General features: G+C 37.1%; 1 protein-coding gene across 2 annotated transcripts; it reads right to left on the reverse strand.

The window, feature by feature from the left end:
- Positions 1-1839: 1839 nt before the first annotated feature.
- On the reverse strand, positions 1840-14098 carry CCDC28A (coiled-coil domain containing 28A). 2 transcript variants are annotated; one of them, XM_027603527.2, is made up of 7 exons: positions 13715-13884; positions 11777-11976; positions 10927-11090; positions 8073-8227; positions 6225-6247; positions 5052-5099; positions 2453-2486 (listed from the first exon to the last, which is right to left on the reverse strand). In XM_027603527.2, the coding sequence occupies exons 2-6, from the start codon at positions 11932-11934 to the stop codon at positions 5090-5092; spliced, it is 510 nt and encodes a 169-aa protein (XP_027459328.2). In that variant the 5' UTR covers positions 11935-11976; positions 13715-13884; the 3' UTR covers positions 2453-2486; positions 5052-5089. The 2 variants fall into 2 exon arrangements, with proteins under 2 accessions (XP_027459327.1, XP_027459328.2); XM_027603526.2 differs by lacking the exons at positions 2453-2486; positions 5052-5099 and adding an exon at positions 1840-2407 and having other exon boundaries at positions 13715-14098.
- Between the last annotated feature and the right edge of the window lie 3002 nt (positions 14099-17100).

The raw sequence follows: 17100 nt of genomic DNA on the forward strand, positions 1-17100 counted from the left end.
CAAAAAAGAACGAGAGTACAAGAAAAATTTGTGTGATTAGTGAAAAACAGAAATAAAAGACTATTCCCGATAAGTTAAATGTCTGTATTCAGGACATGTAGCAACATAACTTATTTTGAACATGAACTGGTCTATAATTTTTTTTTAATGCACAAATAAGTAATGGATAGTGAAAGTGATGGCATGTTTTGAGGAAATCTGCACTATTGATAGCACAAGAGGTGTTAAGAAATGCCATGTTTGTGAGCCCAAACTGGACGTGATCAAATGCTGGATTGGCTGACTGATAAGTAAATCTAAAACTATAAAATTAGAGCTGCAACAAGAAGAAACTATTTAAACTCATTCAGGAGAAATAAACAGTTACGGCTGTTCTAAAACTTTCAAGTCCCTAATCTCTACTTTCTCCTTCTGAAATAAGTTTTAGAGCATGAATTTTGAGGTTCCCCAGGTGCACAAATGTCAAGATGGGCCTGAAAACAGTGGCCTGGGCTGTGCTGAACTTTTGATACGGATGATGTCAGGATATTCTGTTCTGATATTTATGGCAAGAATTATTAAGCGCAACATGAGTACTTTTAAAAAGAAAAAATATAAGTATCATGTCTTTAATTATTTGTTCTGTTCATCAAATCTTAGCATAGTACTAATTCCTAGAACGATACAATTCTAACCAGGGCCCGTATTCACAGCAGGTCTGTTATTTCCCCTTCACGCCCCGCGCCCCTCTTTCTGCCCCACGCCCCACTCCCCACACCGCTGGGACTCCATGGTAGGAAAGAGGGTGAGAACTGGCAGAAAGAGGGCAGGAGTTGGTGTGAGCCAGTCTGGGGTCGAATGAAAATCCGTGTTTTCCAAAGTGCTCAATAACTTGACTTCATTTCTATCCCTAATGAATGCTCTGGAGGAGGTTCAGTTGCCTTGCCACCGCCCAACTCAAACCTACGCAGAATGATTTTGTTTCTCCGCAGAGCCACAGCAGGGTCTTCTGGATAATTGTGGGGCTGCGGAGGTTCTCAAGGTCATGGGGCGGGGGGGGGGGGGGGTTGAATAAACAAAATGTGGCATATCCACACAATGGGATATGATCTGGTCATGAAAATGAATGAGTACTGAGCCATGCTACAACATGGATAAACCCTGAAACCTTGAAAATATTAAAAGAAGCCAATCATAAAAAATCATGTGTGATTCCATTTATATGAAATGTCCAGAATGGACAAACCCATAGACAGCAAGTAGATTACTGGTTGCCAATGGCTGGGGGGCTTGAGAAATGGGGAGTGACTGCCCATGTTTTTCTTTTTGGAAAGATGGAAGTGATGAAAATGTTCTACAGATTATGGTGACAGGTGCACAACTATGAATCCAGTAAAAACCACTGAGCTGTACACTTTAAAAGGTGTATTTTATGTGGTATGAGTTAATTATTTCAAAATAAGCTATGTAAAATGGGAAATTAAACTAATGTTTGCTATACATTGTTGGTGTTAGCTGTTGTGATAAGCAATTTATACACTTCTCCTTTCTCCTCATAATCACTATGACTATGAGCTGGTTATTAATTTCATTTTCTGGATGAAAACCAGAAGTTAAACCCAAAGAAGTAAATGTGCATGAATAGAAAGCTAAGGGGCAGGATGGGGATTCAAATCAAGGTCTGACTTTAAAGCCCATGTTCTTTTCATGACGACACCAACACTGAAATGTGCACAAGGTGCAAAATCTGGAAGAAAATTACAGAACCCCCAATTTTATAAACACTGTACTTTTGAGGACTGAACTCTTGTATTCCCAGATTGAAGACTACAGGTTTCTTCAAAATGAAACAATAAAGACTAATTTAAAACAATCACTTTATTAAAAATAGCAAATTTCACAAACACTCATTTACCAATTTGTTGGCACTGGCCATTGGAAAACACACCAGTGTGTGTACTGATTGTCTAACGTAAACTGAAGCAGGGCTGCCACAAAAAGCCTGTGCATCATCAACTTATAATCAACATGGGAATAAGTTTGGTGAGCTCAGGAAGGATAAACCTTCAGCCCTATAAATAACATTTTGCACAATGCATTTCAAGTATAACCCCTGTAAGGCAACAATAGAAAGCATAGCAGCACAACTTCTACATCGCATTTCCTGATTAAGCCTTCAACAAGGCCTAGGCTCCAGTTACGGCAAATAACAGCAAGGCAAATTTACTAAAAGCAGGAGTGAAAACAATCATCACACTGGCACTTTAATTACTTTATTCCTTATTGTGGAAGATGATTCTGCTACTGGACTCAGCTGGAAAAGTAAAGAATGCTGCTTGTCTTCAAGCCACAAGAATGCGACCGCATGTCATTTTAGCTGGTAGAAGTATTTGGAACATCTTGGGCATCTGCCAAATGTAGTTTTTGTCTGAGTTCATCAGTTAAGAAGATTTTCAGTCTGTAATGAGTACTTCTTTTAAATCATGGGAAATTACACTCAGGAGGAGCTAAAAGAGAGGTATTAAAATAAAGGAAATATGTTTAAAGGGAAAGTGCCTATGTCACTGAGAAACCTGGATGTGATAAGACAATTTTTAGATATAGTGAAGTAGTTATACCATATCCAGAATTTGAAGGCTTAAAAACAGTCACTAAATCAAGATTATGTTTCAGGTTCTAATAGAACACAGAATTATTTTAATGTGGTAAGAACGATTTTCATGGTAAGGAACTGGTGAGAGGCAAATATGAAAACTTACCAGATTAAAAAACAATCATTTGAGAGGACACCACTTTATCATCCTTGGGAAAACAATTTCTTTGTAAGAGTCAAAAATAGAATCATCATAGGTCTAAAACTTTTCTTACAGTCCTCTGAGTTATTCTTTTTTTAAACAAGATTTTATTCATTTATTTGTCAGAGAGAGAGTGACAAAAGCAGGGGGAGTGGCAGGCAGAGGGAGAAGCAGGCTTCCCGCTGAGCAAGGAGCCCGATGCGGGACTTGACCCCAGGACCCTGGGATCATGACCTGAACCAAAGGCAGATGCTCAACCGACTGAGCCACCCAGGGGTCCCCCTCTAAATTATTCTTTAAGAAGATTGTAAACAGGATGGAATTCCTGTTTAAGTTGTGTGAAAGGGTACAAATGAGATAAACTAAAGTTTTATTACCTGAGGCCCACGTGGGGCCCCTTGACACAAAGTACAAATGAACCAAATGAATAAACAAGGTAAATCTTATTGGTCAAGAAGGTCAATATTATTCCCTTTCCTTCTTATCATCATTGCCTTTCATTTTCCTTTTTCATCTCTCTGTATGATCCACCTGCTATCCATTTTTTCAAGACCCAATTCAAACAATGCTATGGATACACTGAGAACAACTAAATGCTAGCAATACACATACAGCAGAGGTTGCTAAAATATACAGACACGAGTATTGCCATCAAAGACACTGTTGTCCAGTTGGAAAGCTGAGATTTAACATATACAAAAATCAACAGATAATGAAGTAGAATGCTAGTTCAAAGTACAAATAAAATGCTTTATGGAAGTGGTCAGCTTTGGTGTTATTTGATAAGGGAAAGGGGGAGGCCAGAGCAACTCTAGGTAGGAAGTACAACCTGAACAAAGGCATTAAGATGAGCATGAACATGATGTGTTCTCAGACATCCAGAGAACCAGCTTAGTGGCAATGAAAAATAATGAAAAATACAAGAGGATATGTAGGTTGAGATCATACTACTGAGAGCCTTTAGAAAGTCTGACATGGGGGTGCCTGGGTGGCTCAGTCGTTAAGCATTTGCCTTCAGCTCCGGTCGTGATCCCAGAGTCCTGGGATCGAGGCCCGCATCGGGCTCCTTGCTCTGCGGGAAGCCTGCTTCTCCCTCTCCCACTCCCCCTGCTTGTGTTCCTTCTCTCACTGTGTCTCTCTCTGTCAAATAAATAAATAAAATGTTAAAAAAAAACAAAGAAAGTCTGACATGGTAAAAAACTTGGTCTGAAATAGGAATGGCAAGATGAGAGTGGTATTTTTAGGAAGAATAATTTAGTGGTATTGTCTAAAGTCTACAGCAGCACTGTCCAAAAGAAATATAATGCACATCATAGATATAATTTTTAAAATATATTTAATTTACACTAATATATCAAAAAACTATCATTTCAGCATATAATCATTATAAAAATATCGAGATATTTTACATTCTTTTTTCCATATTAAACCTTTGAAATCAGGTATACAAATTATAGTTCTAGCACATTCCAATCCATATTAGTTGCATTTCATGTGCTCAGTAGCTACATGGTTAGTGGCTGCCATATTAGTGCAGCTCTAGGGCTGGAACAGAAGACATTTGAAAGGTTATGGAATAAAGTTATGAGGATAAGGAATAAAGGAAGAATAAAAGGCAGAGCTGATGATGCCTGACAACTAACTGTAATTAAGAAATGGCAAATAATTTCCTGCCCACGTTCAGGCTCAATGGCAGATAGTGCCATGACTGAGTAGCAATGTCTGCTATAGTCACAGAAGGAATTTAAATAATCTTGGAGACTGAAATAACAGAGGCAACTGATGACAGAGAGGGAAGTTAGGAGGGAAAGTCTGAATACAGAGAGAACAATTATTACAAATGAGGAAACTAGAGTTGCCAAACTTTTGCTCAAGGTTACACACATGCTTACCACGATTTGAAACCAAGCAATTCAAAGCCCATGCTCTTGTATTCTATCATGTAATCTTGTTCAACCGTGGTGACTGGATCAAGCAAAGTGGTAAGATAAATAAACTTAAATGTTTAACAAAAACTCAGAGGATAGGAGATACTGATGTGTCATACACACAGAAAGAATATAAAGCATAGAATATAAAGCTCAGAATAGATATAAGGAAAAGAAAAAAGAACTAGGAACTACTAAGAGAAGCCTCGTAGTTAACTCATATCTAATCCTCAAATTTAAGTCCTTCTTGGCAATGATATTTACGTTAATGTCCCTTACAGTTTATGTGGCTTCTCAAAACCCTATTTTCTTCATCTGTAAAATGATAAGTATAATACCACCTACTTACAAGGGTAGGACCAAATACGAAAATGCATGTAAAGCCCTTCATAAAATACTTGGCACGTAGTTAAGGACTCAAATAAGATTAATGATTGTTATTACTAGATTTGTATATACCTCTCTATTTCTTCATTGTTGCTACTGCATAATTTAGCAATTAATAATAGTATATGTTATTAACAATAATAGTAATTTATATATATATATATTCTACAGTTTGGAAAATTTCATATACACATCATTACATGCAGCAATTACCCCATATTACAGAGGACATTCTGAGATGTTAAACAATTTACCCAAAGTTAATTATCAAAACCAAATTTCAAAAATCAAATCTCTTGACTCTACAACCAGTATCCTTTTTAGTATCCCATTATTTAGTCCAAAGGGACTAAACTCTCAAATTAAATTATTTTATAGGCAGGATCATTTCTTATTGTTCTTATAATCTCACACTATACCTAGGACCATGTCCAAAAATGCATTTTGAAAAGTTCCTGAAATAATTGCTCCAAACTGAAATGTCAAAACCTGGATATTTTACATGTGCCTTGGTGGTTTCCTTTAAGCTAATCCTATAATACACTTTATATGCATCTAAAGTGTTCTATGTAATGATAGTAAAAAAAATTTTTTTAAAGATTTTATTTATTTGACAGAGAGAGACACAGCGAGAGAGGGAACACAAGCAGGGGGAGTGGGAGAGGGAGAAGCAGACTCCCTGCTGAGCAGGGAGCCCGATGCAGGGCTTGATCCCAGGACCCTGGGATCATGACCTGAGCCAAAGGCAGACACTTAATGACTGAGCCACCCAGGTGCCCCTGTAATGATAGTAAATTAAGTATGGCATTTTATGTCTGCATATCCAACTGCTATTTAACTTAAAGAATGCAAGATTCAAAATTTCTACGGCAATAGCCTAATCCTCAATTCTCCTGATTAATTTTTTTAAAAATTGTTTTAAAAATCCAGAAACAATACAAAGCAAAGCAGAACAAGCCAGAAACACAAAATGGGGGGCAGCATACAAAACAACTAAAAGTTCCATTTGGAAACCAAAGGGGAAGAGAAATGGCCCCCGTAAATAAGAGTAGGTGTCTTTGTTCACTTGATCGAGCTATTCACCAGAAGTTACAATTTGTAAACTTTTCACTGTTGATATTAGGCAAAAGGATACATGGAAGAATTCAGTTCTTCTAACTGTAACACAAAGAAACAAATTTAATTTTAATTTTTTTAAGAAAAATATCTTAAGTAGATAATTGTTTACACATTTTAAAATAAACTATTTTTCATTTAAGCTTTCTTAAATGAAAAAGTAAAATATTGAAAAAACTTTCCAAAAATTTCCAGGCTGGGAAATTCACTTATACAAAATAATTATAAAGTAACTTTAGCATTTATTAAACACAAATATGAGAAGAGACTGAAACCAGATAATAAAAAACGGAGTTTTATAAGGATTCTTAAAACCATGAATAATTGTGATCATCTTTATTAATAGTTTTAAAAAAGTTGCCATTTTAATGATTAAAATCTTTGGATCACAAAAAGATTTCACATTTCATTGAGTTTTCAGGATGAGGTAGAATTAATCACACCTATTTTACAGAGGAAAAAATCAAAATTACAGAAATGTTAACTAAATTGACAAAGTTATACAGATATAACCAGAATGCAAACCCCAGACTAAACGAAGCCTTTCTGGTTTCAAATTCAGTGTTCTCACCATACCATAATCATCTTCCTAAATGTACTGCAAAATAAGCTTGCATTTATTTATTAAGAGGGACTAGTAAAAGGAAATACTGGCAAGACTGAACACAGTAGATGTGAAATAAAATACACAGGCTTGAAACTTTAAAAGTATGGGCATATCATTTGCCACACATTTACTTATTCAAAGGATAAAGAGAAGCAACAGAAATGAAACCTTTTTGTCATTAGTGAATATGGAAACTATTCTGAAACTAAAGTACCAATTTTTCTTTATGTTTAAAGAGGCAAATTTCATTAACACCTTTCAGTTTAATAATCATACCCCGTAGAGTTATAGATGGGATTATGTCCTCCCAAAACTCATACGTTTTAGTCCTAATCCTCCATACCTCAGAATGTGAGTGTATTTGGAGACAGGGTCTTACAAAGATGCAGTAAGTTAAAATGAGGTCATTAGGGAGGGCCCTAATCCTGTATGATTGCTGTCTTTACCAAAGAGGAAATTTGGACATGGGCACCCCACTCATAAAAGGTGAATACCATGTAAAGATGAAGATGGATGGCCATCTACAAGCCTAGGAGAGAGGCCTCAGAAGAAACCAACCCTGATGACATCTTGATCTTCATCTCTGGGCTTCCAGAACTGTGAATAAACTTCAGGTGTAGCCTGTCTATAGCACTCGGTTATGGCAGCTTTAGCAAGCTAATACACATAGCAATGTACTAAATTACTTTAAATACCAAATACAGTTCTGTATTTAGAAATAAGTAACCATCTGAGTGAATAACACAAAATGTATTAATCATGTCATGATCTTCTATATATTAAGATCTTATCATGTATGTACAGAAGTGGGGAATCTTTCACTTTTAGATTTGCCAGCATTCTCAGAATATATGCTTAGATGTAAATATGGCAATTTCTTTGAAATATATTTCTTTAAAAAAAAAGTAGAATACAACATGTGTGAAACTTGAAAATACTACACTAAGTGAAAGAACCCAGTCATAAGAGGCCACATAGTGTGTGATTCTCTTTATATGAAATATCCAGAATAGGCAAATCCATACAGATGGACAGTAGATTAGTGGCTGCTAAGGGACGAAGAGAAGGGAGAATTAAGAGGTATAGGGTTTCTTTTGTGGGTGATGAACATGTTCTGGAATTAGACAGTGGTGATATCTGCAAAACACTGTGAATGTACCAAAAACCACTAAACGGTATACTTTAAAATGATTAAAATGATGAACTTTCTTTCAATAAAAAGTTTTTATGAAAGGAATAAAGAAAAAGAATTACACTCACGTCAGACAGAAGCCTGTCCAGATTGGAGTCACTGGCTGTTTTTCTCTTATCCTCAGGAAGTTCCTCTAACTCCCCATAGAGCTCCAAATTCAAGCGAGCTAATTTCTCCTGCATTCCCCGAACATGTTCCATCTGTTCAATGGAACATTCATTTCCTGAGGGAACATCCCAGAACGTTAATGAAGATTAGGACAGTTCAAACTAACTGCCTTGAGGAAAAACTTTTAAAGTCAAGGTGCTCACAAGAAATTAGCTTTCTTTCTGTTGTAAATTGCATTGTTAATGACTGAATGTTTTCTGTGTATAATCACAAATCAAATCCTGTTTTCACAGGAAAACAATGATAATCTAAGAAATGACTGTGGGCACTAAGAAAGTCAGATAGGAAAGTTTTCTGTAAAAAACAAAATCATCAGGGCACCTGGCTGGCTCAGTCGGTGCAGCCTGCCACTCTTGGTCTCACGGTTAGGAGTACAAGACCCATGGTGGGGGTGGACATTGCTTGAAAGTAAAATATTTTAAAAATTAAAAACAAAACAAAACCCCAAAAACCAAAAATCATCCCTTAGGAAAAGAAAATTCTTTTTTTCAGTAGTAATATCATTTCTAGAAGCAACAGCATCATCTAATCATGTTCAATTTGACAACTGCCGTTTGAACTGAGTGACCTAACATTTTATAATAATAAGTGAACTTGAGAGTCCTATAAGAATGTCAACCATGAATCATTTTTGCCACCAATTATATATGCCTCCTTTAAGAAATATAAACGAAAATATTTATGATGAATGTTATGATACATGAGAAACCGTGTAATATTTCCAGTTGTATACTCATTACTGCAAGACAGCTTAATTGCTAAAGGACAGGTCTTACATTATTTATTGACCAGAGTTCTCTGAGGTGGCATTATCTGCTCAGGGTAGCTAATATATACACAGTACATGATAAATTACATATTTTCATACAGATAAGTATAGCCTCTACAACCTCTTTTTTTTTTTAAGATTTATTTTTTTAAGTAATTTCTATACCCAACGTGGAGCTTGAACCCACAACCCTGGGTACAAGAGCCACACACTCCACTGACTGAGCCAGCCAGGTGCCCCTTGTCTCTATAACCTCTTGATACTAAAATATTTTTCTAAAAAACCTTGGTTTTCTCAAAGGTATACTACAGCTCAGCTAAAGTTGAAGTATCTTGAATCCATTAGAATTTATGTAAATTATACTATAATTTCCTCCAGCTAGCTCTGTATCTTCATAAATCGACAATATTAAATTATGTTGACTACTGATAATTTTGAAGCTAGTTACAGCTCTTTAAAAGTCATCCTTTCCTCACAGAAAATATCTCGTATTTCCTTTGTTTTTCAACAATTAGTAGTAATCTGGAAGGTCAAGTGGAAGAAATACCCCAAGAGAGAGGGGTGTGTGTATGTGTGTGTGTGTGTGTGTACATATGTATATACTGGCAGACATATAAATGTATCAATATACAACATATATATATATAGAGAGAGAAAAGGTGGGGGACAACATTAGAGTAGAAATATAAAGAAGCAGAAATCATAAGGGATCCAGGTGATCTAACATGAGAACAGAAGCTCCAAAAGGATAAAAAGGAACAGATGGAGGAGAAATCAATTAACAATAGAAAAAAATGTTCCTTCAGATGAAAATGAGTCGGTAGATATGAAGGACTCACTGATTCCCAGGAAAGATTAATGAGAAGAGTTAAAGAAAAAAACTTTCAAACATGGACCCTTCTAGTTTCATCAGCAATTTATGAAAGAACTCTTCTCTGAATTCCACCAGTAATAGGTATTACCAGTCTTTTAATTTTGCCGGTCTGTTCGTATGAGGTGATATTTCTTTTATTACTATTGCATGTGTGTTTGTTAAGCAGTTGAATTGCTCTTTTCAGGAGCTTTACCCAGTTTTATATGTGGTTATTTACCCTTGTGTTGGTGGTCGAGGCTTCAAAAAACCAGCAAGTATGTTGATGACATTTATGCATTTGTGTGAGATTCTGTATGTATGCATTCAATAATTTTCAAATTGCTTTATAAAAAATACAGGACATAATTTTATCAGGTAAGACTTATAAAGTAAGTTGCAATCTGAATACAAAAACTCTGACTATATACTTTGTGAACTCATATCTAAAAATATCTACTTGTTTTAATGTAACAATCAGTTAACTGTTCTCTATCTTCATGGAAGAACAAGAAAATCGGATTCTTTTAAATTCAAAAGTAAGGAATGGTGGGCAAGAATTAAGTTTAGGCTTAAAAGGTAAAGAAAAATGATCTTGAGACTTTCCCAAACTAAAACATTAAGTCTAAAATATTTAACTGATGAAGAATATTCCTTTTATTTGTTACTTTTAGGATAGTTATTCCATAATAGTAATCCTACTTTAACATTTCAACCAACCTTCCCTTCTTAAAAAAACTTTTTCCTGGAGCCTGAGTGGCTCAGTTGGCTAAATGTCTGACTCTTGATTTTGGCTCAGGTCCTCATCTCAGGGTTGTGAGATCGAGCCCTGCGTGGGGCTCCATGCTGGGCATGGAGCCTGCTGAAGATTCTCTCTCTCCCTCTCCCTCTGTCCTTCCCACCTCTCTCTCTCTCTCTCAAAAATAAATAAATAAATAACCCTTTTTCCTGAAATTTTAGAAAACAAATTATAATCCTTGACAAATGAAATCTAGGATGATTGTATTTTATGCCTCTGGACTTTTTTTTTTAATAAAAGAAAATGATACTTTTAAAATGAATGGCAAAACAAATTCAGAAAACAGGATGCAAACATCTTGAAGAGAAAAACAAAGGGGAAATATCTATGGCTTGCCGAACGCTTGAAGTTTTCCAGAGTGGAAATCATTCAAAAGGCTGAGAAGCCCTCTCTCCATCTCCTGAACGTCTGAGACATCGGTGAGGAAAGAGTGCTGAATGGGAGCTGGTTGTGCACCTTTTCCTTCTCCACCCTGAGGTCTGGTCTTTTCTTTCATCACTCTGCAAAGATGATGCAATAAAAACATTAACTGCATACGATTATCTTTTAAAAAGAGAGAATTATACATATATATAATATATATATTATCTTGCTTTCCAAATATCTTAATAGTACAGAATACTCACATACATGTAGCAGTATTATATATCACATTTAAATTTGTTGCTCCTGTTTCCTTTAGAGCCTCAAGAATAATGATGTTCACCTAATATTAATAACATGTAGTTCTAGGTGGTAGGATTTTAATGTTTTAACTTTCTTCTTTGAACTTTTCCTGTGTTTGAATTTTTACAATAAATACAAATCATCTCTATGACAACAATGAATCCACCCTTTTTTAAAAAAATAAAATTAACAAAGCACTCTCAGCTTAGTTAAAAAAAAACAAAAAAAACCTGTATATTTTGTTCCCTTTTCCGGCTAGTGCATCAACAGTGTCCATAAGTTTTCTCATTCTATTTTAATAGGAGACAAAGTAAGGGCCTTCAAACCGATCATTCATTCTGCATGTTCTAATCCCTACACACTGTTACCTTCATAACGTTTTTTCTAAATCACATATAATATGTGCCTCAACTGTTTTAAAAGTTAAGCCAAGAGAAAAAAAGTGTTACAAGAATTACTGGATTTAGTATTTACTTTGATAGCATGTTGCTGTGATAATATGAAAGAAAAAAAAATTCACCTTTTTAACTTTGGTCGCTGTGAAGTTGACTGTGATGCAGGATTTGAAAACCCTGTGCTTTTACTAACTGGAATGGCATTTTTTTTGGCATTAACAACCTGAGTAGAGTGGACACTGAAAGACTTAGGACTCCTCCTCTTCACTTTCCGCTCCTCCATTGTTCTAAGTTCCCTACTGCACCAAGGCCAGCTTCCTGTGACCTAAGGAAATACAGCAAAATTATACATACATGCTAGAATATACAAAAATGAAAGAGGTTTAAAGACCCATTTCATAGGCTGATAGCAATATATCAAGAATTTATTCACTCATCCCACAAATATTTACTCTATTCCACCTGCCAGGCACTATTCTGGATATTGGGAAGAAGGTAGTGAACATGACAAAGTTCCTGTCCTCAAAAAGCCTACATTATAGAAGGGGAACAATACATAAAAATATGAACAAAATAGCCATGTGATATTCTCAGCCTGACTCAAGCTCTAGGTGGTCTTTAAATCTCCCTGCTTAAATTTATTCTTAGAAGAACCAACCAGATTCAAACAGATGTATAACTGAAAGGGGTATCTGCATTTTAACTAATAACTAGAAATCTTATTTCAACCACCATGCAGAAACTCAGTCTCTGCCTAAGGATAAAACTGATCCTAGGTCCTTGATCAACTTAAGTTCTATAAAATTAAATTTGTTTCATGACTATTTTGAATATACTTTCTCTACCTATTTCCAAGGATACACGAAAATGTATTATATATGTTTAGGTTTGCTAGTATCAAAAAAGTTACACTATGAAGTTCCAGCTGGCCCTTCCATAGAGAACACAGGTCCAATATTCCCCCCTTCCTTCATGTATTGATCAGTTTTATTTTCCTAAGAGCCATCTATCAAAAAATACCCTTCTACATTTTCTTTTTACTTATGCACACTATTAAATTCTTAATTATATTGTTTTCCGTATCATGAGATGAGAAATTTACATGGCTATTTACCTCATCAGACTGTAAAGTGCCTTAGCAGTATTAGCCCTTTCTGTGTACATTGTGTGGAATCTAACCATGCTATGACCATTCCAAAAGATTCAAATCCACTGATTACACTCCTAACATAATTGAGAATTTTAATGAAAACAGATTTTTTGCCCTTATCTAAACTTGGTGCCACTAGCACTGGAATTTAAACCATTTCAGCTCAGTTGACTCAGGCTGACTCTAGACAATCACAACTGGAACTATGATACTTCCAGAGAAGAAAAGGTTTTAAAGGAAAGGCTGTAATGACCAGTCTTTAATCCTAGATACCAAGTGTAAATTCATTCAAATCCTGGCTAACAATTTTTCCTTTAGTAACAGAACAGACATTTTGGCATTGTTTCAGCATGCAACACAAATTAAATGGAATTTTAATAAGCAACTGAATAGAGACAATGGGTATCAGTTCTCCAAAGAGGTAAGGATCTGTATAAACTTGTGTTACACATAAACACATTAACCTTCGAATTTAGTGATGCTAATGAACATTTGGTGATATAAGAAAAAGAAAAAAAAAAAAACCCCTAGGAAGTAAAGTAATGCAAATAAACCAACAGTGGCTTAAACTATGATGTATTGAAGGGCCAAGGCCCGAAATTTATCCGTTTTTGGAAGGCAAATCACTGCCACAAGAGAACCGAAATCTTTTCTGTACATCACGTAGCAAGGAAGCTTTTAAAGAAGGCCTTCGCAGACTGCTCATAGTTACTCACACACTGGTTTTGACTGCCAGGAACCCACAGCCTCCAAACAGGACCACTAGGAGTCCCTCTTGACTTCACCTCATTCCCTTTCCCCAATCAGCCGACACGGTGACCCTTCAGCTCTCCGAATTCAGCAATGGCCAGAGCGGGTGGTGGAAGGGGCCTAACAGGGACACTGCGGGAGCGCTTCTCCTTCCACTTCATACCTGAGGAAGGAGAAGATCGGGGTCCTGTTCCTCAACCTGCAAAGACCCCGGAGCCTCCGAAGCCGCCGCCGCAGCTGCAGCCGCCGACGCTACTGCTGCAGCTTGAGCCGGGGTCACATCCCGGCCCCAGGTCCTCCACAGCTCCTTTTGTTTACGGAAGTGATGTGAGGAGGCGGAGCCTCCGTGCCCCTGGCTGGAGCCTCGCCTCTTCCTGCCCCTCCAGTGCGGCTCCCGTCTCCGCCCTTGGTATCTCATTGCTTCCACTCTCCTGCCCTCAACTGTACTTTAGGCGGACATGGAAAGGGAGACTCATAGTTGGGCTTTTATTTTGGGTTCTGTGGCCCAGACGCACAGAGCGCTAAGGGATGGCGGTAGAGGCAGGAACGGGAAACTCAGGGCCCTTTCCGGAAGCTGCCCCGCCCCCTGGGTGAGTGTCAGTTCCCACGCACTACAATTCCCAGCATGCTATTCGAGCAAGCCCGGAGGCGGAACCGGAGTGTCGCCATAGCAACTGAATCAACTACCTCGCCGGGACGTCTCAAGGTAAACCAACTTTAGCTTGGAAGGCAGCGTGGAAAACCGCGATTCTGTCTAGCGACCCGGCCAAGCCCCTAAATGAGATTTTATTACTATTAAAAGCTACTCTGTTCAGGCCCTAGGCATACGTTATCTCTCACCCTCACTATAGTTGTACGAGGTAGGTGTTAATAATCCCCGTTTTAGAGACGAGGACTCTTGACACTCGGAAAGGCTTAATAAATCCACCTCTGTCTGTCACCAAGACAGTTCTTCCATTATACATATTTCTTCTGGAGAAGGAATTGTGGGTTGTGAGAGATGGACTATCCTAAATGAGGGGAGAAATCCATGTTTCATTCCCTAGTCTGGATATTATTTACCGTGTGGTGTTAGAGTTGGGGAGGTTTTAGGTTTGTAGATCTTTAGAGACTCTGGATAGTTTTAGGTTTATAGATCTTGTAGATAGTACCACATATTTCTCCTGAATTTGCTACTGAGGAAACTGTATCTAGAGACTGATATCAATATATCAATGCTAGAGAGGCAGAGTAAAGGAGAAGCCAAGTATTCCAGTTTGGGATGTTTTGCCACCACCACTCCCTCCATTTTTAAAAATTTGGAAATGTTTTAAAAACAAAAACAGAATGAACATTCATGTATACCATCAGAATGGTAAGATGTTATATTTTGTCCTTTTATATTTTTAAATGAAAGAAATAGAACATTACAGAATAAGTGGGTGCCCCTATTCCCTGTACCACTCTACTTCCCTTCTGAGAGGCAACTATGATCTTAAATTTGATAAGCAGCTTGTTAATCTAGGTTTGCTTTCACTATTACTATGTGTTTATAAGCAATATATAGAATGACTGGGCTTTTGAAGTTTTACACGAATATTTTGTGTATTGATCTACAGCGTGGCTTTTTCATTCAGCTCTGTTTTTGAGATCTATCCACATCGATTCGTATGGCTAGACTTCATTTGTTTTGGCTATAGAGTATTCTGTCAAATAAGTTTCCCACACATTATTTGGGAATTCCTCTAGTGATGGATAAATTTAGTTTGTTTCCCATTTCTCACCATTACAAACAATGTTGTAGGGTACAATCTTCTCGGTATCTTTTCTCAATGTATCTTAACTAATCTCTGAATTATTTTATCTGTATGAGCAGAGCTTGCAAACTGGTGATTCACATGCTATTCTAATTTTTTTCAGATTGGTTGCTAACAGTTAAAATGGAAGGAATACAATAAATGGATGTCTTCTCATTCATTTGGCATTCTAATCATAATGGGAAGATCTGAGCACACTAGATCGGCACTGTAACCTGGCATCAATAGGTCAAGCTGCCAAGTGACTCTTTCCTTTGGATCATTTCAATTGCTTTCTAGTTTTTCTCTAAGTCCTTCTGCCTTTAGTACTCATCTGAGGTCTCTGGTATTTACATTTGCAACCCCTAATATAATGTAGGGACACAAGAAGATATCCATACAAATGTACATATTTCAGGTCTTCAGAGTTCTGTATGAGTCCCTTTTTTGGCCAGAGACTGTTGTAGGAGGTCAGAGGGCATCTATGAACCAGATGGATAAAAGCCCTATAGTGAGAGAGCTTATAATCTTGATAAAGGAGATGAACAATAAATTAGTAAACAAACAAGAGAGTTTCAGTTAGTGAAAAGTTCTCTGAAATAACAGCTTAAGATTATAGGGTGTTACTGTAAGGTGTGGGGTACTGAAGAGGGAGTGTCAGGGAAGGCCCTTCTGAAAAAGCAACTTTAAGGGTTGAGATATGAATGTATTTTACGGCTGGCTGCTTTGGAAAAACAAACAAGGAGCCAGCCGTGGAATGATCTGGAGGAAGACCATCCTTGGGCAAAATATATGGTTAAACCACAGGTCTTTAGGCACAAACGAGCTTGGCATGTTTGAGGAAGCAAGAGGTCTGTGTGGCAGATTGTACTGATTAAGAGATAGAGTGCATGAGATAGAGCCACAGAGGTACAATTTGGGGTGTGATATCTTTTAATTTTTATTTTTTTTTAAATTAGTTTTATTTGATTTAAATTCAGTTAACTAACATATAGTGTATTATCAGTTTCAGAGGTAGAGTTCAGTAATTCATCAGTTATATATAACACCCAGTGCTCATTACATCAGGTCCTTCCTTGATGTCCATCACCCAGTTACCCCATCCCCCCATCCCTTCCCTCCAGCAATCCTCAGTTTGTTTCCTGAGATTAAGAGTCTCTTATGGTTTGTCTCCCTCTCTGATTTCGTCTTGTTTTATTTTTCCCTCTCTTCCCCTGTGCTCCTGTGTTTTGTTTCTTAAATTCCACATAGGAGTGAAATCATGTGATAAATGGCTTTCTCTGGTTGACTTATTTCATTTAGCATAATACCCTCTGTTCCATTCATGTTGTTGCAGATGGTAAGATTTCATTTTTTTTTTGATGGCTGAGTTGTATTCCATTGTGTGTGTGTGTGTGTGTGTGTGTATACACACACACACACACACACACACACATACATCACATCTTCTTTATCCATTCATCTGTCGATGGACATCTGGGCTCTTTCCATAGTTTGGCTATTGTGAGTATTGCTGCTATAAACATTGGGGTGCAGGTGCCCCTTCAGATCACTATGCTTGCATCTTTTGGGTAAATAGTAGTACAATTGCTGGGTCATAGGGTAGCTCTATTTTTAACTTTTTGAGGAACTGCCATACTCTTTTCCAGAGTGGCTGTACCAGCTTGGAGTGTGATTTCTTTTACCTGAAATCTAGAGTTCTTCCCTAAGAGAAATTTTGTTCTTTGAGATTTACTAGAATTTCCTTTAAGCTGCAAAAATCCCTCCTTTGGAA

This window comes from Zalophus californianus, chromosome 7 (assembly GCF_009762305.2).
Source record: "Zalophus californianus isolate mZalCal1 chromosome 7, mZalCal1.pri.v2, whole genome shotgun sequence".
Classification (NCBI taxonomy): Eukaryota; Metazoa; Chordata; class Mammalia; order Carnivora; family Otariidae; genus Zalophus; species Zalophus californianus.

What these genes read in the sequence shown, in the direction of transcription:
- CCDC28A (XM_027603526.2), bottom strand. Translation starts at nt 13,969, where the DNA reads ATGAGATACCAAGGGCGGAGACGGGAGCCGCACTGGAGGGGCAGGAAG. An exon ending in CAGCGACCAAAGTTAAAAAG is followed by an intron (nt 11,091 to 11,776) that starts GTGAATTTTTTT and finishes TCATCTTTGCAG; the next exon opens with AGTGATGAAAGAAAAGACCA. An exon ending in TGGAAAACTTCAAGCGTTCG is followed by an intron (nt 8,228 to 10,926) that starts GCAAGCCATAGA and finishes ATGTTCCCTCAG; the next exon opens with GAAATGAATGTTCCATTGAA.